The sequence below is a fragment of the Somniosus microcephalus genome, chromosome 22 (assembly GCF_052327205.1).
Source record: "Somniosus microcephalus isolate GS21.2 chromosome 22, FLI_Smic_1.0, whole genome shotgun sequence".
Classification (NCBI taxonomy): domain Eukaryota; kingdom Metazoa; phylum Chordata; class Chondrichthyes; order Squaliformes; family Somniosidae; genus Somniosus; species Somniosus microcephalus.
This window is the reverse complement of record NC_141008.1, coordinates 49,794,801-49,821,155: the sequence shown is the minus strand read 5'-3', so window position 1 is coordinate 49,821,155 and position 26,355 is coordinate 49,794,801. Positions and strand designations below refer to the sequence as shown.

Sequence of the window (26,355 nt, the reverse complement as noted above, 5' to 3'; positions counted from 1 at the left end):
AAGGGGCAGTCGTGTGGAAGCAATCTAAGGAGATGCACTCAAGGCACGATTACACTTTACGGGAATTGTAATCCCATTTCGGAAGACTGACCTCTGTCGCTCTCCCCCATTTTACATTTGCAGTGGGGAGCTGATCCAGGCTGTGTGGAGACCCAGAGTTCAATGCATGGGATCAGTTCCCTGCCTTTAAAACTTGTGGCCTTAATCTGATTCGGAAACCAAATTCCAAACAGTGTTGTTGGTGCCCTGTATGTCAGGTTATTTTTACAGAGAATTACATAGAATGTACAGCACAGAAACAGGCCATTTCGCCAACAGGTCTATGCCTCCTGCCACACCTCTTCTACATTACAACAGTGACTATATATCAAGAAGTAATTCATTGACTGTAAAGCGCTTTGGGATGTCCTGAGGTTGTGAAAGGCACTATATAAATGCAAGTCTTTCTTTTCTTTCATCTAACCCTATCACCATAACCTTCTATTCATTTCTTCCTCATCTAGCATCCCCTTAAATGCATCTATGCTATTCGCCTCAACTACTCCTGGTAAAAGTGAGTTCCACATTCTAGCCACGCTCTTGTTTTTTTTATTCGTTCATGGGATGTGGGCGTCACTGGCAAGGCCAGCATTTACTGCCCATCCCTAGTTGCCCTTGAGAAGGTTAAAGAAGTTTCTCCTAAATTCCTTGTTAGATTTATTTAGGGTGAATTCACACGACATTGCAGTAATAGAGTAAATGCAATCTGAATCTAGAATCAGGCCTGACCTGACACCAAAGCAAAGCAGAGTGAGAGTCCCCGGAGAAAGTCTCACTCCATTCTCTTTTGGAGTCAGTTCAGGCCTTAACATCCAACTTATACTACCCAAGTCAGTGCAAAAGGCAAAACTGCCAACTTGTGGTGTAAGTGCACCCTTACACTAAGGAGTGCAGCTAACAGAGGGAGAACTCTGCACCTGCCATCAGCTGGACTCCTGCAATGTAAAAACACGGTGGAAGTATCGCACAAGATGCACATCTCAGACCATGGAACATATTGACTTACATTTGACTGTTCCTGTTGTCTATTGAGACCAATATGCCAAATAACCCTGAGAACACTGCACCAATGCTCCTCCTAAGTTTTTTGGGGTGTGCGGTCCCTTTAACGGGCTGCGCGGTCCATTCAAAATTCCACGTATGCGCAAAATGTCCCAATGAAAAGCCGGTGATCGGCTTGCACGGGTCTTCCAGACAGCAGTGCAGCAGCGTGGCTGTGCAACTTAACGGGAACATTGCACTGCACCCTTTTTGATTTCCCTCTCCATCTGCTTACAACCTCCCCAGACAGCTAGACTGAAGTTGGGGACTCACCCAGTTAGGCATCACAAACAATATATTTTAATCTAATTTTTTTAATAGAATGAAGTTGACCAGAGGAATGTGAAAAACCTGAGCCAAGTCATTGGGGTGCTGGCATTTAATTCTAGGTTCCAGTCATGGTGTCTCCCCTCTCCTCGTTCAAGAATCAGGCAGTCAATCTGAGAGATAGCAATAACTTGAGTAGTTATACCCATCCCAGACCCCAGGTCCAACAGGTATGTTGATGGGTATAGACACACTTTGATAGCAATGTACAGTATTATGATTGTTTTTAAGAAGTAACAAGTTACTGTGTGTCAATCATATGAATCATAGAATTATAGAATGGTTACAGCACAGAAGGAGTCCATTCGGCCCGTCGAGCCCATGCCGGCTCTCTGCAAGAGCACTTCAGCTAGTCCCACTACCCCGCCCTTTCCCCATAGGCTTTCAATTTTTTATTCCTTCAGGTACTTATCCAATTTCATTTTGAAAGCCATGATTGAGTCTGCCTCCACCACCTTTTCAGGCAGTGCATTCCAGATCCTAACTACTCGCTGCATAACAAAGTTTTTCCTCTTGTCGCCTTTGGTTCTTCTGCCAATCACCTTAAATCAGAGTCCTCTGGTTCTCGACCCTTCCGCCAATGGGAACAGTTTCTCTCTATCTACTCTGTCCAGACCCCTCATGATTTTGAACACCTCTATCAAATCTCCTCTCAATCTTTTCTGCTCAAAGGAGAACAACCCCAGCTTCTCCAGTCTATCCACGTAACTGAAGTCCCTCATCCCTGGAATCATTCTCGTAAATCTTGTCTGCACCCTCTCTAAGGCCTTCACATCCTTAAGGCCTCCCATGCAAACATTGAAAATGAATAAAGTATCAGCCATAAACAACAGCAGCAATGATTCCTGAGGGCGTGGAGGTTATCCACTTTAAGGAGACTGAGCAACACACAGGGCTTATAGTCAGCATCAAGCATTGCACAGGGCCCTGAAGGTGGCAGCGCCCTTCATACACTGCCTTATAGTTAGGGGCATGCTTCACATCTGGCCCCACATTTGGGAGCAGTCCTTACAAACAGCCTGGCAGTCAAGAGTAGCCTTTATTCAGGCCAGTAGGTGCATACTGGTTTTCACAGGATAAAGGGAATTCTTTCAGTTGCTACATGTGAGTCACTCTGCTATTAAGAAGACGTCTTGCATGAAAAAATGGTAACAGGAGCTTTCTAATGAAGAACTGCAGACAGGCCTGTGCAGATTGTTGAAAAGAACATCAGACCTGTTCACAGCATAAACAACAGTACACTGGAAAGCAACTGGGTTCGTTTTCTTTTCAGAAGCTGTGATCAGTTCAGTTTCTCACTGAACATTTAATCCAAGGATTGTTCGAAATGTATTGGCACTACAGCCAATGCCGCTGGATTCTTTTCCACCTTACCCGGATAGCCCTCTACGAGCTGGGCAGTCGTGGCCGGTAGTGTCTGCTCTCATGGTTGCAGAGCTTCGTCTGGAGTGGCACACCTCACTACAGTGAATGTCATCAAAGTGGCTGAGGAGGGAAGAAGACCCTCTCCGCAACGGAACAAATTTGATATTTTATGAGGTGACAAATATATTTATTATTATACTTTTTCAAGACAGACACGGGGTGGGGAGGGACAGTACTTTGAACAGATAGTACTTTATCTAATCTTTCCTACATTACAACAGTGACTACACTTCAAAAGTACTTCATTGGCTGTAAAGCGCTTTGGGACATCCTGAGGTTGTGAAAGGCGCGATAGAAACGCAAGTCTTTCTTTCTTTACTCCTATTAAGATTGTGTTTTCCATTTAAGTACCTAAAATACATTGTAATCCAGCTACAACAACTTGCATGTATATAGGACGGAAGCAAAATAATAACCGCAAATAACGTATAGACAAATGTAATGCCAAAAATAAGTTAGCTAGGAGATTAAAGCAAATTTTTTTTAAAGATTTAATTGGGGGGAAAAAATTAAAAATAATACTTGACAATATTTATCTTTGTCTGTTAAAAGTAACCTTTATAAAATCTGCATGTGTGGTATTTGCATTGCCCAGTCCCCAGGTCTGGCCCATTGCAATTTCAGTTGTTATTTTTTTAAATGCTCTCATTAAAAAAGTTTTCATTGCTGAGCTTCTCTAAGATACATAACTTGAAATAATTGGTCTGTGACAAATGAACTTACGAACTTCAAGACCCATTACATCTTTTAATTGTAACAAAATCATGTGAAAATAACTTAAAAAAAACAGCAGTCATCGAGGGGCAGAGAACGAATAAATCACAAGAATCGCAAATCCCCTCGGAGAAGGCAGTGACCTGCTTAAGTAAAATGCTGCTGATTACAATTAGCACTTGTGCAGGACTGAAGCGGGTGGGATGGAGGAGGGGTGACTTATCATGCCAATAAAGCGATTTAAATTGAAATTGAATTGAAAAATTGACTGGCCAGGCTTGCTGGCCTAGAAATTCCCTGGGACCTCCACCTTCAAAGGAAACATGTGAAAGCAGTTGGTCTCTATACAGAAAGCTAATCAAAGTTATGATACCTGCACCTCCCCCCCTTCCACACTCTGTCCAAATGACTCTTTCCTGACCGACTGATTGAAAGCAAGCAGTTGTGAAAGGGCGCAGCCACTGAAGGGACCTCCAACCATTGCTTCCAGCTGTGCGGGTTGTAAACAGTAGTAAACAAATATTTACTTAGTTCCATATACAATGATTAGGCCCCCCAAGCCCCACTGCTGAGCTGAAGCGTTAATGGCTATCACAAAAGGATGTCCTTTCACCCCATTTCAGATGGATGACACTACCAGATATTCTGTAGTATTTCACTGTTCAGATGAAGTTTTATGGCCAGGTCCACAGTCTGTCTCTCCAAACCACGGAGCAGTCGCGTGCACTGATGATGAGTTCTCAGCCGGCCACTAGGAGGATTGGTGGGAGGAAACTACACATTTACGCACTGAGTAGAATGCCAAGTCAACCTCCCTTACAAAATTCTCAGTACTGAGTGAAAGAGCGGCTTGGGACCCTCTACACTCTGGGCAGCTCATGCAATCCACAGCATTTATTTTGCAGACTGCAACCTTTTGAAGATTAATTCCACCTTTAAGGACGCCGAATGATAGTTGTGTTCCATATTATAGTAATAGCACTTGCATTTATATAGTGCCTTATCATGTTTAATTACTTTTAGAGGAGATAGTTCGGATACAGACTAAACACATTCCTGTGAGGGGGAAAGGGAGGGCATCCAAAGCTCGAGCTCCCTGGATGCAATTGAATAGCCCCTTTTGAACTGAAGTGCTATTGTACATGTATTTTGAATTGGCAGTCAGTAGTGAAGTCCTTACAGACCAGGAACCCCCAGATATGACTTGTGGTCTGTGCTCAGTTAGCGGATCTCAGGCGGGATTACAGTAGAAATACTAGTTAGTTTCAGTTCCCCTAGGTTGGGGAGAAGTAAAATTAACCTGGGTTCCCACTCCTGGGCTGGAATTTTGCCAGCGCTCAAAGTGTGGGTTTGGAGGCGGGTCCGCTGTCAAAGTCTAAAAGATTGACAGCGGGTCGGTATGCTGCTGTAAACCCGCCTCCTTGTCAGTTTGCCAGGTGTCAGGTCTGTCATCCCTCAACAGACCCGACATCAAGCGGCGGGTCAGCCAATTTCGATACTTAAAAGCTTGTTGAAAGGTATTTAAGCACCATTTTACCATGTACTTACCATTTTACCAGCTTTTCCACGAGTTTTCCGGAGCATGGGGATCACGTCAGTTAAGTAGGCCAGGTGTTGTGTCAGCTTGGAATGATTTACTAACCTGACAGCTGCAAATAGTCTATGAAAGCTCCCATTTCATAGGTCTTCACTTTCCAATGTTAGAAGCTGTTGCTTACTGCATTTAGAAGACATATTGACCTTTATGCAGCTAGCAAGTGTTTGGAGCAAATTCTCTATCCAGTGTCACCTCATTGGAGCAACCTCTCTCACCATGACAGATCGCTTCTGTCATCTCAACCTCACCTGCCATCTATTCCATCAGCAGTGGTGCCCTTGAAAAAATCTCACCTTGGTCCTCAGAATCCCACCACGATCAGCCCCTACACCAACAGCACCACCATCTGCACCAACCTTCTCGCAATCAACTGATGCTGCCTTGGACACAGGGCATCATCACTCGAGCACATTGCTGCCCAGGACGCCAGCGATGGCCTCACCATGTCCAGGTTTGCTTCACTTAACACATGATGCACCAGGTTGGCACCAGCACCATAAAGCATCCGTACAATGTCCAAGCCATTCTTTTCACACTCATCACCATTGTGGGGGGGGGGGGTGCGGTGGGAGGGTGGAAACGTTATGTCTCAACATTCACTGGAATTCACTAAGACACTTTCAAAGATGCACACAAATCTGTCCAACAAGGCAAAGTGGTGAAAATAAGGAAATTAATGCTTGACAACACATTAACAGAAAGCTTATACGGACATTGGCTAAAACACCCAAGTGCCTACCCTTGTGTGTTGTTAGTTCGTATGATTGGACAAGGATGAGGGTGAGTGTGTGGGGTGGCGAGTGAGATGGGGAAGTGATAATGTAGATAGAGAGGGGTGGGTGGAGGGGCAAGGTAAGTTGGTGTGAGTAAGGATGTGCAGGAGTAGGGTGGGGAAGGCAGAGTGATGGGGATGTGATGAGTGGCACAGCAGGATGAGGTAGAGTGTGGCTTTGCAGTAACATTTCGTGATCTACTGAGATCATTGAAAGGTCTGCGCCACTGCAGCCTGGTCCTCCTGACGACATCCCTGCCTGTGCCCTCCTGTGCAATGTGCAACCAGGCTGCATTGGTGTCCTGGGGAGGTCGCTTCCGCCCATTGGAAGGGAAGAGAACCTCCCTGCGTGCTGTGATTCCCTGCATAAGCATATGGAGGGAGTAATGGGAGAGCCTGGGTGCAGCCGTGCAGCGCTTGTCAGTGTTTGCAGCACCTCAATGCTGTAGAACACTGACAGCACAAATGTCAAAATGAATGTGGACATGATCCCTTTAAGGAAACTGGCTGATGACGCATCATCAAATGACATCATCAGGCTCGCTTCCTTTTAATTGGCCGGGAACCTCGCACAGCAGGCTTAACAAACCCAATTACGGCAAAATCACTTGTTGGAGGCGGGATGAAGACGGCAACGGGGTTTGAGGCTGCTGCCTACTCCGGCCGCACCGGACCCGCCACGGCTGGCGAAATCGCGACCTTGATCTCTATCCAGTGACCCCTGATAAGTTCACGAGAATGAACGACAAGTGAGGAAAGAAAGAAAGACAGAACTTGCATTTATATAGTGACTTTCACTACCTCAGGATGTCCCAAAGTGCTTTACAGCCAATGAAGCATTTTTGAAGTGTAGTCACTGTTGTAATGTAGGAAACATGGCAGCCAATTTGTGCAGAGCAAGCTCCCACAAACAGTAATGTGATAATGACCAGATAATCTGTTTTAGTGATGTTGGTTGAGGGATAAATATTGGTCAGGACACTGGGGACAGGCTCGGCTGTGATGCCTCCTGTGGTTGAATAATCTGCTGCTGATCCCTCTCTGGCATCACACATGAAGAATGACTACTTGGGAGAGGTACAGAGCATGCCTGGTGCCTCAAGGACCCGTACCCCAGCAAGAGTCAGTCAACACCATCAGAAGAGACTGGGTGAAAAGATGGGAAAAGAATCTGGGAATAGCTGCTGGTGATTCATTTGCTTGGTTTTTATCTGCATGCAGTTTATAGAGGCTACCAAGCAAAACAAACCTCAAACAAATATCAAGGGCCATTCCTAATGAGTTCTGCTTCTCGGTGAAGCTCATCAAAGGGAAGACGTAGGTAGTGACAGTTCAAGCTGACCTTGTCTTCCATTGTCTTGCCATTAAAACGCATGACATCCCAGGTGATTGTTGTTCAGTAATTGCAAAGCTCGGATATAATGATCACAAGAATTGAATAAATTTAATGACTGTGGATGAGATTCAAAGAGTTCAGCTCATAAAAATAGTCTTTCACATTTTCATTAACAGAAACTGAAGCTTCGTTACATCACAGTTTCATTGATTTAGCATGGCTCCGATGCTCAAATACTGGGTTAAAAGCTTCTTTACTGATCGCAGTTCCCGTTACCTATACCTATTATTGTACTTAACCAACCCTCTGGTTCTAAGGCACTTGAAGCTTTATTGTCATATATCTCCAAAGCTTTAACCCTCAGCTCCCCGCCGCGCCCCCTCCACTCGGCCAGTATGGCGATTGGGCACATCTATAGCCCTCAATGAAGCATTACAATTAAATGGACAGGGTTATAATTTAATATAAATATCTTGCTTCTCCAATAGCTCAGGGTAAATGTAACAATGGTGTGGTACTGAGCTATTCAGTCCTAGGTTCAATTCCCAGTCTCTGCTGAGTTATGTCACAAGGTAATTGCAGATGAGCAAGGCTGTTTGTTCCAGTTTAGTTCATAGAGGCAGCAAAACCCCCCATCTGAGCATCTAATTTTTTCAATGATTCTGGGGGTTTTCACCTCCACCATTTTACCCAGAGTCCAAGACGAACTTCCTGACATCAGTCCTAATCTGCCTTTTACTAGTTTACACACGAGTAATCCTTTCCTATTCTCGCAATTTATTCCCTCAGGTCCTCCTGTGGAGGCCACCTGCTGCCCGAGATCTCGCTCCCGCTCACCGGCCAGCTAGCGCCTCCCGCCGGGTGTGGGCAGGAGGCTGATGGGACCTATGCGGATGAGGCCTGCGAGTTCATATCTTGTGGGCTTCATGCTGCGGAAGGTTAGAGGGTTTTCCGTCAGCCTTGGCGCCACTCCCGCCGACAGTTGCATAGAATGTACAGCACAGAATCAGGCCATTCAGCCCAACTGGTCCATGCGGTGTTTATGCTCCACACGAGCAACCTCCCACTTTACGTTATCTAACACTATCAGCATATCCTTCTATTCCTTTCTCCCTCATGTGCTTGTTTAGCTTCCCCTTAAATGCATCTATACTATTTGCCTCAACTACTCCTTGTGGTAGCGAGTTCCACATTCTCACCATTCTCTGTGTAAAGAAGTTTCTCCTGAATTCCTTATTGGATTTATTAGTGACTATCTTATATTTATGGCCCCTAGTTTTGGATTCACCCACCTTCTCTTTATCTACTCTATCCTCTACCTCTACCCCATTTAGGCCCTTCTTAATTTTAAAGACCTCTATTAGGTCACCCCTCAGCCTTCCCCTTTCTAGAGAAAAGAGACCCAGCTTGTTCAGTCTTTCCTGATAGTTATAACCTCTCAGTTCTGGTATCATCCTTGCAAATATTTTTTGCACCTTCTCCAGTGCCTCTACATCGTTTTTGTAATATGGAGACCGGAACTGTGCACAGTACTCTAAGTATGGTCCAACCAAGGTTCTATATAAGTTTAACATAACTTCTCTACTTTTGAATTCAATTCCCCTAGAAATGAACCCCATTGAAAATTGCTTTGTTTGCAATTTTTATGGCTTTGTTAACCTGTGTTGCTACTTTTAATGATTTGCGTATCTGTACCCCTAGATCCCTTTGCACCTTTACCCCATTTAGGCTCTTATTATCCAAGCAGTGCGAGGCCTCCTTCTTCTTACTACCAAAATGCACCACCTCACACTTATCTATATTGAAATTAATTTGCCATTTACGTGCCCATTCTGCAAGTTTGTTAACGTATTCTTGTATTTTGTCGCAGTCTTCTTTAGTATTAACTCTACTCCCCAACTTGGTGTCATCCGCAAATTTTGATATTGTACTTCCGATTCCGGAGTCCAAATCGTTAATGTAAATGGTGAATCACAGTGGTCCCAGCATCGATCACTGTAGGACACTACATCCCATCTTCTGTCAGGCTGAGTAACTATCTTGAATCCCTACTCTACATTTTAAAATCGGCCCTTGCATGTCTACAAATTTGCTATGTTTCAAAGATGTAGCCTTCATAAGGAGCTTCTTCGTGAAGATTGCGCTGTTAAGACCTTTCAGGAGGAGCAGTTTAAATATCGGAAGTGATACTTGTAGTCGAGTGTCTGCAAAAGTGTCACATTGACTGCAAGTCACAAATTCGTAGCAACAAAACTCCTTAATAATTGTAGGTCAGGGTCTGCTGGTGCAGATATATTCAGGGAGTGTGTCTGAACATCTTACCTGGCCAGAGACCAGCTGGCTCGGGGAGACGTCAACAGCTCCAGCTGAGTATCATCGTTGATCTTCTGCACAGTGTTGACTGGCCGTGGCTCAATCATGTGCTCCACCAGGTTACCGTAGCAACTAATAATGAACAGGGAATCCACTACCGACTGTTTTGATTGATCTATGAACAGAATAGAAGAACAAGATATTAAGAGCAGTAGTAAAACATTGTTGAATGCCCAGAATCTTGTGTCTAAATTCCAGCCCTAATAGATACCTGAATTTAGCTGCCTTTCAAGATATCTAGGACCTAGAACAGTGACTGGCAAACAACACCACTACTTTAGGCTGAAAACCCTGAACTGGAAGGCTGACTTGGTACTGCTACTGGTTTTAGATGACACATATAGTAAGGTAATTGATGCCTTAATTTCTCACTCCAAGTAATCTTTCGTATGGAAGTAGAGATATCTGTCTGTCAGGTCTCGTGTCACCTGATGACTACGCCTCGAGTTACCTAGAATCATAGAATGGTTACAGCACAGAAAGAGGCCATTCGGCCCGTTGAGCTCATGCCAGCTCTCTGCAAGAGTACTTAAGCGAGTCACACTCCCCGCCCTTTCCCCGTAGCCCTGCAAATTCTTTTCCTACTGCAGCAACTTGCCAAGGCTTCTTCAGCAGCACGTCCCAAACCCGCAACCTCTACCACCTAGAAGGACAAGGGCAGCAGGCGCATGGGAACACCACCACCTGCACGTTCCCCTCCAAGTTACACACCATCCTGACTTGGAAATATATCGCCGTTCCTTCATTGTCGCTGGGTCAAAATCCTGGAACTTCCTCCCTAACAGCACCTTCACCACACGGACTGCAGCGGTTCAAGAAGACGGCTCATCACCACCTTCTCAAGAGCAATTAGGGATTAAATGCTGGTCTTGCCAGCGATGCCCACATCCCAGGAACGAATAAAAAAAAAAGTACCTCTCCAATTTCCTTTTGAAAGCCACGATTGAATGTGCTTCCACCACCCTTTCAGGCAGTGCATTCCAGATCATAACCACTCACTGCGTAAAAAAGTTTTTCCTCTTGTCGCCAATGACCTTAAATCTGTGTCCTCTGGTTCTCGAACCTTCCGCCAATAAGAACAGTTTCTCTCTATCTACTCTGTCTAGACCCCTCTTGATTTTGAACACCTCCATGAGATCTCTTCTCAACCTTCTTTGCTTTGAGGAGAACAACCCCAGCTTCTCCAGTCTATCCACATAACTGAAGTCCCTCATCCCTGTAATCATTCTTGTAAATCTTTTCTGCACCCTCTCTAAGGCCTTCACATCCTTCCTAAAGTGTGGTGCCCAGAATTCGACACAATACTCCAGTTGAGGCCGAACCAGTGTTTTATAAAGGTTCATCATAACTTCCTTGCTTTTGTGCTCTATGCCTCTATTTATGACCTTACCTCCCATCCTACTCTGCCCCACCCTGCCCCCCCCCCGCCCCGATGGTATCTTGTCCTATGGACCTTCATGCTTAACCAAGATTTCACAGAATCATAGGAGTTGCAGCTCAGGAGGCGGCCAATGCTCCTGTTCTGGAGCTATCTACTCTAATCTCATTTCCCTGCCCTGTCTCAATATAAGAAAGGCAATTCTACTGAGCATCTTCCAATGGTGCTGGAGAGCTCCAGCTTTGGAGTAGTGGGCAGAAGCAGAGGAAAAATCACGAGTGCTTCCCAGAGTAGCAGGATTTTCATTGGGCCGTGGAGTCGGGATTGAAGGCATGGGGGTGGGGGGCGCGGTGGGGGGGGAGTTAAAATCCCGAAATCAGGGGTCCCGACCCCATCCCGCACCCAAACCCGCCTCCATGCCAGTTTCAAAGGAGGCGGGTACCCGCCCCCACGTGGCGGGACGGGATTAGTGCCAATTAACTGCCTGTTAACAGGTAGTTAACAGGCAGTTTTTAGCCTAATCCCTATTTTTAAGGTTGAAGTGTGGGATTCCCGACGGCTCCAAACCACGCCAGGTTAGAGCAGGCGGGCCGTCGGGTTAAAGGACTTGGAGGGGTCGAGATGTCGGTGTTCAGGTGAGTGATGTGTACATGAGTGCAAAGGTAAGTGTGTTTGGTGTGTCTAAAGTGATTAAAGAAGTTTAAATTACCTTTTCTTACCTTTTCAGCCTTCCTTCCTTTAGGTCCCGGGAGTCCCTCATCTCACTGGCACAGAAAGCAGAATGGCTGCGAACTGTCAAAAGTGACAGCCTTCAGCTTACCATGCAGGAGAGATTTCTAACTGAGTCTGTGGAGAAGGACTCAGGTTAGAAGTAAGACTGTCAGTGTTTGACAGCTTCAAACAGCTGTGAAACACTGATATTTCATCTGTCAAAACCTCTTGACAGATGAAATTTCAGTCTGTGACGTCACCTGTTGCCGGGTGGCCCTTAATTGGTCTGCTGAGCCCGCTGGGCGGGCTCAATAAGGTCAATCAAGTTAAAATCGCGTGGATTGGCTGCATCTCGATGGAGGCGGGTCTACAACCCCGAAAGTTGTAGTCCCGCCTCCTACCCAACTCCTGAATGAAAATCCTGCCCCATGTCTCTAGTTAACTGATATGATGAGGCAAGGATGGTGGTGGTTATGAGAGAGAAGGCCTTGGCCCAAATGTTTCTTCTACCTGGTTACAGGGAGCATAGGGCCACGGCAAAGTGAAAGTGTTGACATAAATTGGGGAAACAAAAATGTACATTTGCATTTAATGGCACTTTAGGACATCCCTAATCACTTCACAGCCAACAAATTACTTTTGAAGTGCAGTCACTGTTGTTTTGTAGGGAAAACCGGCAGCTATTTTGCACACACCAAGGTCCCACAAACTGGAGTGAGATGAATGACCAGTTAATCTGTTTTGTTGGTGTTTGTTGAGGTTAGGACAATGGGTAAACTCCCTCTTCAAAATAGTGCCATGGGATCTTTTACGTTCACTTCAAAAGCCTTGGTTTAACATCTCAGCACCTCCAACAATGCAGCAGTCCCTCAGAACTGCACTGAAATGTCAGCCTAGATGATATGATTAAATCCTGGAGTGGGGCTTGAAGCAAACTAGAGTTCATTTTCCACCTCGCTTGCCCAGGGGGCACTAATGTAGCATTGACCCATGCTCACTAGAAGGTCTGAGGTTCAATTCCCAATCTGTGCTACAATTGATCTTAGTGATGCTGGGTAGTTTGGGAAGGGGTACGGAAATCAGCAAGGGTATCCACTCCTGATTGCTAACTAGTGACCCAGGTCAGTGCCTTCAAGACAGAAGAGAAAACAATTGGGGAAAAAGGCTTTAGAGTTGCATTTCTTTACAAAACCATAGGCTGTTGCCTTAATCTAATTCTAAGTCAGATTTACCCAATGTGGCACCAGAGGAGTTGCTTCAAAGTTGTACAGTGCACTCACCTTTCTCCCGCTTTAGGCCAGGGTTGGTTGTTAACCAGGATCGCGATGAAGAAAAAGTGGCAGCAACACAAAACTCTCCACCAGCAGCCTTGCTTGGGGAAATCTGCGGGGCAGACCTGGACTTGCTTTTACTGAAAAACAACAGAAGAGACTTCATAAAGCTGCTGGCAGTCAGCATCCATTTCTCCCACCTGCCTGCTCTCGAACAATCCTCTAGTCACATGCCCTGCTGCACAGCCACATTTCGATTAGAAGAACAACTAAAAGTTCTAATGCCGAGCTGTTGCAGCCGAACATAGAAACAATTTGAGATGGTCATCTCATCAATGGTGCCAACATTTTGTGGTCAGATAATAAAGCTTCTGATGAACATTTAACAAGGCATCAATGCTACACAAAATGACAGCTGGACAGTGATTCATTCATTAACTGGCAACTCAGTCAAAACCTCACTGCTCTATAATTGGAAGCAATGTTCCCTTTAAGCTGCATGGCCACGCAGCGCTCTGGGGCTCTCGCGCAGCCGGCTTGCCGGCTTTTAAATGGGAAAAATTGCGCATGTGCGGTATTTTGAATGGGCCACGCACCCAAAAAATTTAAGGGAACATTGATTGGAAGTATTCCTACTGCTGGATAATGTTATCGAGGTTAGAACTGCTTTAAGAGAGTTTTCACCAAGATCATGAAAATTTACTATGCTGATGGCTCCACTGTATTCTAGAACCTGCACGTGAATATTCCTGGAGAAGCACATTCTGGATCCATTATAGTTAATTCCGTAACACCCAAGCTAATATTCCTACTGGCAAATGTAAGCAAATACAAACTTAAAACATGAGCTCAAGTCCATTAGAGTTCATGAAGAAACACAGCGATCTTGATTGGAGACCACAGTCTCTTCCTAATCCCGTCTGTCTTGCTATTGCCCTCCCCACCTTCAATAGCCTCTTCAACTTCTACATTTATGGCCACATTTACATAGAATTTACAGCACAGAAACAGGCCATTCAGCCCAACAGGTCCATGCTAATGTTTATGCTCCATGCGAGCTTCCTCCCACCTTACTTCATCTCACCCTATCAGTTCTGACGAAAGGTCATCAACCTGAAACGTTAACTCTGTTTCTCTCTCCGCAGATACTGCTTGACCTGCTGATTATTTCCAGCATTTTCTGTTTTTATTCCGATCAGTATATCGTTCTATTCCTTTCTCCCTTATGTACTTATCAAGCTTCCCCTTAAATGTATCTATACTATTCGTTTCAATCACTCCCCGTTGGTAACGAGTTCCACATTCTCACCACTCTCTGAGTAAAGACATTTCTTCTGAATTCCTTATTGGATTCCCCCACAATTGGAAACATCTTAGAACATAAGAACATAAGAAATAGGAGCAGGAGTAGGCCAATCGGCCCCTCGAGCCTGCTCCGCCATTCAATAAGATCATGGCTGATCTGATCCTAACTGCCAATCCACTATCACAGAACCATCTCCTGAATCTAACAGAATTAGACACACAAAATAGGAGCAGGATCAGGCTACACGGCCCCTGGGCCCGCTCCGCTACCCACAGGGCCATAACTGATCCGAACCTAGACTCATGTCCAAATTCCTGCCCGCTCCCCGTAACCCTTAATTCCCTTTACTTCTAGGAAACTGTCTATTTCTGTTTTAAATTTATGTAATGATGTAGCTTCTACAGCTTTTTGGGGCAGCATATTCCATGGACCTACCACCCTCTGAGTGAAGTAGTTCCTCCTCATCTCAGTTTTGAAAGAGCAGCCCCTTATTCTAAGACTATGCCCCCTAGTTCTAGTTTCACCCATCATCGGGAACATCTTCCCCGCATCCACCTGATCCAACCCCTTCACAATCTTACATGTTTCAATAAGATCGCCTCTCATTCTTCTGAACTCCAATGAGTAGAGTCCCAATCTACTCAACCTCTCCTCATATGTCCATCCCCTCATCCCCGGGATTAACCAAGTGAACCTTCTTTGTACTGACTCGAGAGCAAGTATGTCCTTTCTTAAGTATGGACACCAAAACTGTACGCAGTATTCCAGGTGCGGTCTCACCAATACCTTGTACAACTGAAGCAATACCTCCCTATTTTTATATTCTATCCCCCTAGCAATGAAAGCCAACATTCCATTGGCCTTCTTAATCACTTGCTGCACCTGCATACTAACCTTTTGAGTTTCGTGCACCAGGACCCCCAGATCCCTTTGTACTTCAGTACTTTCCAGTTTCTTGCCATTAAGATAATCTCTCTATGTCTACCCTGTCAAACCCCTTCATAATTTTATAGACCTCGATCAGGTCACTTCTCTGTCTTGTCTTTTCTAGAGAAAAGAGTTCCAGCCTGTTCAGTCCTTCCTGATAGTTATAACCTCTCAGTTCTGGTATCACTCTTGTAAAATGTTTTGCACTTTCTCCAGTGCCTCTACATCCCTTTTGTAATATGGAGACCAGAACTGTGCATTTCTTCCAAAATCAGTGAACAACCTTACAAAGCACACGCTCTGTTCATAGACTTGTCTACCTTTCAACGAGGTTTATTCCAGTAAGATCGATGGTCCTGTGTAATTGAAACGTAATCATTGTCAATTTTTCCCCCTCGATGTATAGACCATTATTTATTTATTTTTTAAAAAGGAACCCAAGAGTCTGTCAGTAGTTTCTGTGTTAAACTTGCACGCTTGCATCCACTAACAGATATCCACACCTCATAAATCACAGCGTGTTCCCAGTGACCTGCACACGGCAGGTTTAACCAGTGACAATAAAAACAGTCATTTTGAGCTAAGAGGACTTTCAGTGGACTGATTCCAACCCCAGAAGTAGATTGTGGAGTGTTTTAAACTGCAGTAATAAATAAGACTGACTGTACCACCACAAACAAACCAGACTCTTGAATGAAATTGAACAAAGTTGTGGGTTTATTACTGGGTCATCAGGTATAAGGCTAATAACATTTCGATTAAGGTTAGTGCTATCCCTGATCTTTAATCCAGGCTGGCTGACACAGTGAACCTGACACAAGCAAAAGCATGGCTTGCACTTTTAGGAGTTGAATATATTTCTGATTTAACCTAAAAGTGTCCAATTTCTAAGCAACTTGGCTGTGCACTTAAAATCTGTTCCACTCAAGAGTTCAGGCAGTTGAACGCACAGGTTGCAGCCGCATGATCACGAGCTCAAGTCCCTCGTGGGGGAATCTGGAACTCGGGGGCATAATTTCAGAATAAGGGGGCACCCATTTAAATTGGAAATGAGGAGGAATTTCTTCTCTCAGAGGGTCGTGAATCTTTGGAATTCTCTTCCCCAGAGAGCTGTGGAGGCTGGGTCATTGAATATATTTAATGTGGAGATAGACAGATTTTTGAACAGTAAGGGAGTCAAGGGTTATGGGGAGCGGGCAGGGAAGTGGAATTGAGGCCAAGATCAGATCAGCCATGATCTTATTGAGTGGCAGAGCAGGCTCGAGGGGCCAAATGACCTACTCCTGCTCCTACGTCTTATGTTCTTATGTTCCCAAGGTTGTCTGTTGCTCAGATCCACTTGCCTCAGTTAGTAGTTCAGCCGCCTCTCAGTTAGGCCATTAGGTAGAACACAATAATTAAGTACGCTCCCTCAAAAGGGGGGAAAAAACTCAAAATGGATGGCACTGGTAGCCTCTGTGTAAACGTCAGGTGGCCAGATCATTCTATTGTCCCTACTAGAGAGGTTCGTAGGATGGAGCAGCTTGGGTGCGAGAGATAGTTGTGTATGCTGCCTTCAGAGATCATTAAACTGCCAGTAAAACCTTGGAGCTGTAATTCAGGCTCAGTGTCAGGAATTTCTAAGTGCAGTTTATTGGAATTCCCAAACTTATACTGGGAGTTTTCAACAGAGCCATTGCACACTCTGTTCACATTGTTGCTTTCCTATTGTCGATGTACACATAAAAATCATCCTTTTTTTCCAAGCAGGAAACAGCAGGTGAAGAGGAATGTGTGTTGCAACACTGGCCTTTCATCTCTGGGTCCCAGGTTCAAATCCAACCATGACAAATGAGATGAAAGCTCCTCTGCCTGCTGGCTCTAAGTGCCATGAGTTTGGGCAGTCTCAACCCAATTCCCAGTGAGTGTTGGTCCTCAGTACAAAACTGCCCTTTATTTGATGCCAAGCAACACTAAAATTCACACAGGAGGCCACGGGAGTGGTAAATGGGAAAATGTTATATTGAAGCAGTAGCGAGCGTTCCTCAGTGGCTGGGGCACACTGTTGTACCAGGGTGGCTGGAATTTTAATCTGCACCTAACTGTGCTGAACCTGATCTGGCAGTGCTGGATGCTGCAGTGGGGGCTCGAGGTGAGGTGTTCCATTCCCCAACGCTAGCATTCCTCACCTTAATGAGCATTAAACCAGTAGGAAGGTGAAAGAAGTGGGAACACACCAGATTGTGGTGAAACACGGCAGGCTTCCAACACTTTGCCGACATGTGGTAACTCCCCGTACGTCACACTTCACATGCAGGTAGGGTTACCAACTTTGATTGGGTTTATTCCTGACATAAGAACATAGGAACAGGAGTAGGCCACTCAGCCCCTCGAGCCTGTTCTACCATTCAATGAGATCATGGCTGATCTGTATCCTAACTCCATCCATCCGGCTTGGCTCCATATCCCTTAATACCCTTGGCTAGCAAAAATCTATCAATTTAAATGTAATACCCACTGGAAATGTTATGTACGCTAAGTATGGTTATCAATCTTTAACTTAGACACTGTACAGGTAGACTACCCTTTATCCAAACTTCCGAAAACCGAAACCCTCTAAAAACCGAAGGTTTTTTCGTTCAGCGTAAGTCGTGCGCACGACCCCCCGCGGACCCCCGCCGACCCCCCCGCCGGCCCCGACCCCCCCGCGGACCCCCGCCGACCCCGACCCCCGCCGACTTACGCTGAGTGTCAGCGTAAGTCGTGCGCACGACCCCCCGCGCCGACCCCGACCCCCGCCGACCCCCCCGCGGACCCCGCCGGCCCCGACCCCCGCCGACCCCGACCCCCGCCGACCCCCCCGCGGACCCCCGCCGACCCACCTTCCGAAACCCGAAATTCTCCGAAAACCGAAACACGGCTGGTCCCGAGGTTTTCGGATAAAGGATAGTCTACCTGTATTATCATTGTTATAAATCCCTGAGTTAAAGTTGCCCATGTGAAGGTACGGCAAGAACTTTTAAGGACACAATGTGACTAAGAGCAGACTTTCCATAATTCTGCACCAGTATCAACTGTTGCAGACAGTGAGGCTGCGCAGTCTCCAGGCAGAAACCCCAGGAGGAAGGGGTGGAGTCGGGTTTTTCGAGCGGGAAACGGGAGCGACTGGAAGAAAAGAGGGCTCAGGAGGCAAATGGCTGCCGCATCCCGTCCCGGGCTTCCAAACTCGGCAGCCGCCCTTCGTATTAGTAGCTCTGCATCCAGAACTCAAAGTGGGATTCAGTGATCGTGAAGAGAATTCAACGAAGGGGTTCGGAGTCGTAAGTCTTGCAGACATTATACATACCATGAGCTCCAACTTAAGCGCGCCAACGAAAGAGTGCACTCGAATTTGGACACAGGGACAGATTCTCCTTTGAATCCATATAAATGGAGAATGTATGTTTATTATGTCTAGATTCATTCTAATGTATGAAAATGTCTAATTTAGGTCATTGACCCGTAATCTTCTTATACTGTCTGACGTTAAAACTATAAAGTAAGATAATTAGAATTAAGCCATTGTAGTAGTGATCTCCTTACTGGACTATAGAATACTGTCTACAACAGAGACCACATCTCACATATATCTAGAGAACCGTGAAGGGGTTACATAAAATTATTAATTGAGCTAGCATCGACTGCTTTTTGTGAGCGAGAGTTCCACACTTCGACCTCCCGCCTCGAACTGCCCTACCCCACACTCCCACCGTTGGTCCATCCTCTGGGCACACTGCCTTCCCACAGCCAACTGGAAATTGAGCAGACTCTTTGATACCCGACTGGATTCATCTTGACTGTTAGTCAAACAACCTTTGTTCAGCATCTTCAATATTTTTATAATTATAAAGTTATGGGTACGGTAGCATAGTTGTTATGTTACTGGACTAGTAATCCATATGCCTGGATGAACGATTTAGAGACAAGTGGAGTGATTTTCTCAATGGAAAGCTTTTGGAGTCGGGACTCCCACTTGTCGGGTCTCAGTCCCGCCTCCGTCAGCTTCTGGCCAACCAGCGGGATTTTCCCCTGATTGACCTTGTTAAGCCCGCCGCGGGCCAATTAGGGCGAAGCCAGTTGCAGAGCACGTCAACGTATGACATGTCATCTGTCAAGAATTTTTGAAAGAAGAAATGTCATCGTTTGACAGCTCTGTGAAGCTGTCAAACAGTGACATTCTGTGTAGTTTGATGAGGTCTTGCATACAAGACCTCATCAACCTTCTTTCTTTTACAGAAATTAGATGTTTGTTGCATATGAGAATGCAACGGACATCTCTCATCTGCAACACGGAGGGTGCGAGACTCTCCGTATAGAAACCGACTGAAGCCTGCAGGAAGAAACAAAGGTAAGTACACTTTTAAAAACACTTAGGACTTACCTCAGATACTCACCTCTACACTTTTGCACCCATCACTTACCTTCACAGCACACTTTTGCAGCCCCCGACCCCCGCAGACCCACTACTCGCCTCGGTGACCCTGGCGGGTTTTGGAGACTTCGGGAAGCCCGCACTTGTGAGGACAAAAACGGGACAATCCTATTTTCTGCCTGTTAACTACCTGTTAACAGGCAGTTAATAGGCTTTAATCCCTTCCCGCCTCCAAGGAGAAGGGACCCGGCGCGGGACGGCAACCCGCCTCCTGGGAAGATGGCATGGAGGTGGGTTGGGGGCGGGTTTGCCACCCGCTCCCAAATTCTGCCATTGTCCCGGCAGTCCCGCCTCCATACCCACCTCCTCGGGGCTGAGAAAATCGCCCCCATGAGTTCAAATCCCATCATGGCAGCTCAGAAATTTAAATTCAGTTAATTAAATACTACCGGACGGATTGTCATAAAAACCCATCTGGTTCACTAATGTCCTTTAGGGAAGGAAATCTGCCATCCTTACCCGGTCTGGCCTATATGTGGCTCCAGACCCACAGCAATGTGGTTGACTCTTAACTGCCCTCTGAAGTGGCCTAGCGAGCCACTGAGTTGTATAAGGCGGCTCAAAACCACCTTCTCAAGGGCAATTAGCGATGGGCAATAAATGCTGGTCTTGCCAGCGACGCCCACATCCCGTGAATGAATAAAAGTAAATAAATAAATGAAAGTGTTTAAAGAAAATGAAAAACACCTTTTTTGTTTAATGCCCCAGTGATTTCTCTCCTGGGTTGCTCGCAGCAGTGTCCTGGAGATGGATCTTAAATTCCTGGAGACTCCTACATGGAAGGCCATATTGCACCCAATTGTGCAGTGGATCCAGCCATCCAGTGTTGGCTGTCTGTCCTGCTAAAGGTTGTCCAGATTTGTGATTCTGGAAAAAGCCACCGTACAATTTCTATCACAGATTTTCAACAGCTCAACTCTAAGTATCAGTATTTAAATGAAGAGGTGGTCAGAAGAATAATTTGAGTGGTTTATTATTATTCACCATTACTACTCAAACTGTCCAGCTACAAGAGGAAATGGTGTTATTAGTACAAAAAGGTTAAGAGACAGTTTCCTGAAAAGGTCGCAGCAGAAATGATGGCTGCTAATGACTGGAATCATGAATTACGACCAAAAAGTGATGGCAGATGTGTTTCAGAATCTCACCCATGGGCTGGAAAGGGAAAGGAGTCAATGGCTTATGTAGATGTGAAAATGAAAGAGTGAATGAGGGGTAATAAACTGTCAGTGCTTTTCAACCATTGGTAATGGTATTATCTGAAAATGAGGCAGAAAATTGCAAATGAAAAGGACAGTATTTTAACTGTATAACCCTCACAATTGCTAACATGCCCTCTCCCCCAAGTCAGAATAAACATCGCTCATAATGTCGATCATGAACTTGTCAGGGTCACTTTTTAAGGCAATGTAGTATATCCATATTTACCGCATGCTAAGTAATCTGTTCAAGAGATTGACAAGTTTTTGGCAGGTGAAATACTTTCTGGCATTTTACCTGACTCTTTCCTACTTGCTTCATTGAATGTCCCCTTCTCCCACTGTCACATTTATTCATTTATGATATCTTAACCTAATTCCACTATATCCACTCCCTTCATAATTTTAAATGCCTCAACCATATCTCCCACAAGCACACATTTCTCCTCATTCTCCAAACCTATCCTTGTGACTAAGAGATCTGAGTAGTTATCATCTTTGTTACCCTCCAATAAACACGCTTTGAAACCTCAATATCTATCGCCTCAAGTGTGAGAGATAGCAAAAAATTACAATTAATGTGTTTAATTATCTAAAATATATTACAGCAATTGAGGAATCAAAATAGGGAAATTTAGTATTTTTTGCAAATTAACAAAACTTGCTTTGGTTGCTGTGCACAGGGCCAGCATATCCCAGGACTTTTCAGGATTTGCATGTTTTCCTCAGTGTCTGGGAATAAAGGAGATCCAAAATGTCTCTCCAGTAGCACTTGTGAAAACGTAAGCTGAGCAGTTTGTGACCCGCCGGCCTTTAGCTCGCCACAGCCAGGTAGCTCCTCTCAGGATGTCTGACTTGCTTCCACGCAATACCCCTCCCACTGAATCTCGGGGCAACCCAAATACAAAAGGTCCCAAATTTTTTTCCTGTTTCAGCTACAAATCCAAACACAGGTCTACTCCTGGTTGATTGCTTAACTAGTATGTAAATACTGACTGACCACAAACCCTTTCAAGGCCATGTGTTTCTGTACCATCCCCAAGACTAGAATTTTCCACTGTTTTCAGATTCTAATATAAATTTACTAACTAGCTGTAAAATATGCTAACATTTTAAGGAGAAATACTCAAAAGTATAGCGTGGCATGGAGCCACCCAGTAGCTCCAGTGGGACCACACTAGATGTCCATATTATGTACGTAAAAAGAAAGTCTTGCATTTCTATAGCACCTTTCATGACCTCAGGATGTCCCTAAACACTTTACAGCCAATGAAATACTTTTGAAGTGTTGTCACTGTTGTAATGTAGGAAACGCGGCAGCTAATTTGCACACAAAAAGCTCCCACAAACAGCAATGTGATAATAGAAACATAGAAACATAGAGATAGGAACAGGAGTAGGCCATTCGGCCCTTCGAGCCTGCTCCGCCATTCAATGAGATCATGGCTGATCTTCGTCTGAGATCATAGCTGATCTTACCAGTTCAGTACCCCGTCCCCGCCTTTTCTCCGTAACCCTTAATCCCCTTAGCCTTCAGAAATATATCCAATTCTCTCTTGAAAATATTTATTGAATTAGCCTTCACAGCCCTCTGTGGCAGGGAATTCCACAGGCTCACCACTCTTTGAGTGAAGAAATTCTTCCTCATCTCTGTTTTAAATGATTTGCCCGCTATTTTTAGACTGTGGCCCCTGGTTCTGTGCTCCCCGGCCATTGGAAACATTCTCTCTGAATTCAGCCTGTCCAGGCCTGCCATAATTTTATGTTTCGATGAGATCCCCTCTCAATCTTCTAAACTCCAGTGAGTACAAGCCCAAACTATTTAATCTCTCTTCGTAGGTCATTCCCGCCATTCCAGGTATCAGCCTGGTGAATCGCCGTTGCACTCTTTCCATGGCAAGAACATCCTTCCGCAGATGGGGCGACCAAAACTGTACACAATACTCCAGATGCGGTCTCACCAGCACCTTGTACAGCTGTAGTAAGGTATCCCTATTCCTATACTCGAACCCCCTTGATATGAAGGCCAACATACCATTTGCCTTCTTAATCGCCTGTTGCACCTGCATGCTCTCCTTCAGTGACTGGTGCACAAGAACACCCAGGTCCCTCTGCACTTCCCCATCTCCCAATCTATTGCCATTTAGATAATAATCTACCCTCCTGTTTTTACCCCCAAAGTGGATAACCTCGCATTTATCCACATTATAGTGCATCTGCCACGTATCCGCCCATTCCCCCAACCTGTCCAAATCGCACTGTAGCCTCCTGACATCCTCATCAGAGCCCACCCCTCCTCCTAGTTTAGTGTCGTCAGCGAATTTGGAAATATTGCATCCAATTCCCTGATCCAGATCATTTATATATATTGTGAACAGCTGGGGTCCCAGGACAGATCCTTGCGGCACCCCGCTGGTCACTGCCTGCCACTCCGAAAACGAGCCGTTTATTCCAACTCTCTGTTTTCTATCCGCCAGCCAGTTCTCTATCCACGTTAATACTTTGCCCCCAATCCCATGAGCCTTAATTTTGCATGATAATCTTTTGTGTGGAACCTTATCGAAGGCTTTCTGGAAGTCAAGGTACACCACATCCACTGGCTCTCCCCCATCTATTTTACCAGTTACTTCCTCAAAAAATTCCAGCAGATTAGTCAAACACGATTTACCCTTTGTAAATCCATGTTGACTCTGTCCGATCCTTTCCCCATTTGTCAAGTGCTCCGCTATTTTATCCTTAATAATGGACTCTAGCATTTTGCCCACAACCGATGTAAGGCTTACTGGTCTATAATTCCCTGCTTTCTCTCTACCCCCCTTTTTAAATATTGGGGTAACATTAGCTACCCTCCAATCCACGGGTACTGTTCCCGAGTCAATGGAGTTCCGGAAGATGATCCTTAGAGCATCTGCTATCTCCAGGGCCACCTCCTTAAGTACCCTAGGATGTAGTTTATCAGGCCCCGGGGATTTGTCGGCCTTCAGTCCCCTCAACTTACCCAACACCATATCCCTAGAGATACTAATTTCTGTCAGCTCCTCCCTCTCATTAGTCCCTATGTTTGCCGATATTCCTGGGAGGTTATTTGTGTCCTCCTTTGTGAATACAGAACCAAAGTATGAGTTTAATTGGTCTGCCATTTCCTTATTCTCCATTATATATTCTCCCGAATCGGACTGCAAGGGACCGACTTGGGATTTTACCAGTCTTTTCCTCCTGATATACCGATAAAAGCTTTTGCAGTCTGTCTTTATGTTTGCTGCAAGTTTACTTTCATATTCTATTTTCCCCTTCCTGATTAATCCCTTTGTCCTCTTTTGCTGTATCCTGTACTGCCCCCAATCTTCCGGTCTGGTGCTTTTTTTTGCCAGTTGATATGCCCTTTTTTTTGATTTTATGCTGTCCCTAATTTCCCTCGTTATCCACGGTTGAGTCACCTTTTTAGGTTTATTTTTATGCCAAACCGGTATAAACATGTTCTGGAATTCTTCCATTCTATCTTTGAATGCTTGCCATTGTCTATCCACTGTCAATCCCCCCAGAAACACCACCCAATCAATCTTACCCAATTCCCGTCTCATACCCTCGTAATTCCCTTTATTTAAGTTCTGGACCTTAGTCTCTGATTCAATTTCCTCACTCTCCATCTCGACTGAGAGCTCGATCATATTATGATCGCTCTGACCCAAGGGGCCTCGTACAAGAAGATTGCTGATAAGTCCCTTCTCATTGCACAATACCCAGTCTAAAATGGCCTGATCTCGAGTCGGCTCCTCGACATATTGGTCCAGATAACCGTCCCGAAAACATTCCAGGAATTCCTCCTCCTCAGAATTTTTACTAATTTGGGTAGTCCAATCAATATGTAAATTAAAGTCACCCATGATGACAGCTGTGCTCTTATCGCACGCTTCTCTAATTTCCCTTTTTATGCCTTCCCTCACCTCCATATTACTATTTGGAGGCCTATATATCACACCCACTAACGTTTTCCTCCCCTTGCTATTTCTCATTTCTACCCATACAGATTCCGTTTCATCCGAGTTAATATCCTTCCTTTCCATTGCATTAATCCCCTCCTTTACCAGCAATGCTACCCCACCTCCCCTACCTTTTTGCCGATCCTTCCTAAATATTGTATATCCCTGGATGTTAAGTTCCCAGCCTTGCCCACCCTGCAGCCACGTTTCTGTAATCCCAATCAAATCATACTTGTTTACCTCTATTTCCACAACTAATTCATCCACCTTGTTCCTAATGCTTCTAGCATTAAGATACAAAGCCTTCAGGCTTGCTTTTTTCACACTCTCATTATGAATTAGTTTGGCCCTTTGTGTTTCTCTCCTTTGCTTATTGCTTCTCACCTTTCTACCATCTATTTCTGACTTCATATGACTTCCCTCTTTTCCACTACCTAGGTTCCCATCCCCCTGCCAAATTAGTTTAAATCCTCCCGAACCGCCCTAGAAAATATTACCCCGAGGACATCGGCTCCCTCACAGTTCAGGTGTAGACCGTCCCCTTGGTACAGGTCACTCCTCCCCAAGAACTGGTTCCAATGCCTCAAGAATTTAAATCCCTCTCCCTTGCACCACTGCTCAAGCCACGTATTTAGCTTATCTATCTTACTCTCTCTAAACTTATTAGCTCGTGGCACTGGTAGCAATCCAGAGATTACTACCTTTGAGGTCCTACTTTTCAATTTAGCTCCTAACTCCCTAAATTCAGCTTGTAGGACCTCCTCCCTCTTTTTACCTACATCGTTGGTACCTACATGTACCACGACAACTGGCTGATCCCCCTCCCCCTTCAGAATGCTCTGCACCCGCTCCGAGACATCCTTGACCCTTGCACCAGGGAGGCAACATACCATCTTGGAGTCTCGGTCTCGGCCACAGAAACTCCTATCTATCCCCCTTACAATTGAATCCCCTATCACCCAGATCATCTGTTTTTTTTTGTTATGCTGGTTGAGGGATAAATATTGGTCACAGGACAGGGAGGGGGATGGAATCTGTGATCAAAGTCACTGCGATGATTCAGTAACACTCTCTTTCCAAGATCAGAAGGGTGTGGATTGAGTGTGCAATCTAGGCCGACGATGCAGTCCAATACAGCAGGAGTGCTGCACTGTTGGAGGTGCCATTTTTCAGAGGAGGTTGAATCTCATCTTCAGATGGATGTTGGAAGCTGCCGTGGCACAACAACAACTTGTATTTACCACCTACGATGCTGAAAACATCCCAAGGCGCTTTTTAGAGAGGGGAGAGCAGAAATAAATAAGGAACAAACGCTATGTCAATGAAGAGAATAGGAGGTGGCCAAACGCTGTGCCACTGTAACATTATTCTCTGTTTTAGTGATGTTGGTTGAGGGATAAATAATGGCCAGAACACCGGGGAGGACTCCCCTTCTCGTCTTCGAAATAGTGCCATGGAATCTTTTATGTCCACCTGAGAGGGCAGACATCTCATCTGAAAGACGGCAGC

The 26,355-nt window shown here is 45.2% G+C and overlaps 1 protein-coding gene across 3 annotated transcripts in view; it reads right to left on the bottom strand.

The window, feature by feature from the left end:
• The window catches only part of bcas3 (BCAS3 microtubule associated cell migration factor), a 1,023,442-nt gene that overhangs the window by 494,431 nt on the left and 502,656 nt on the right, over window positions 1-26,355 (bottom strand). For all 3 annotated transcript variants that reach the window (XM_085964689.1, XM_085964691.1, XM_085964690.1), the window contains 2 exons: window positions 12,994-13,124; window positions 9,574-9,739 (listed from right to left, as the gene is read on the bottom strand). In XM_085964689.1, coding sequence (XP_085820815.1) covers window positions 9,574-9,739; window positions 12,994-13,124 — 297 coding nt within the window. The remainder of the gene's footprint in view (window positions 1-9,573; window positions 9,740-12,993; window positions 13,125-26,355) is intronic.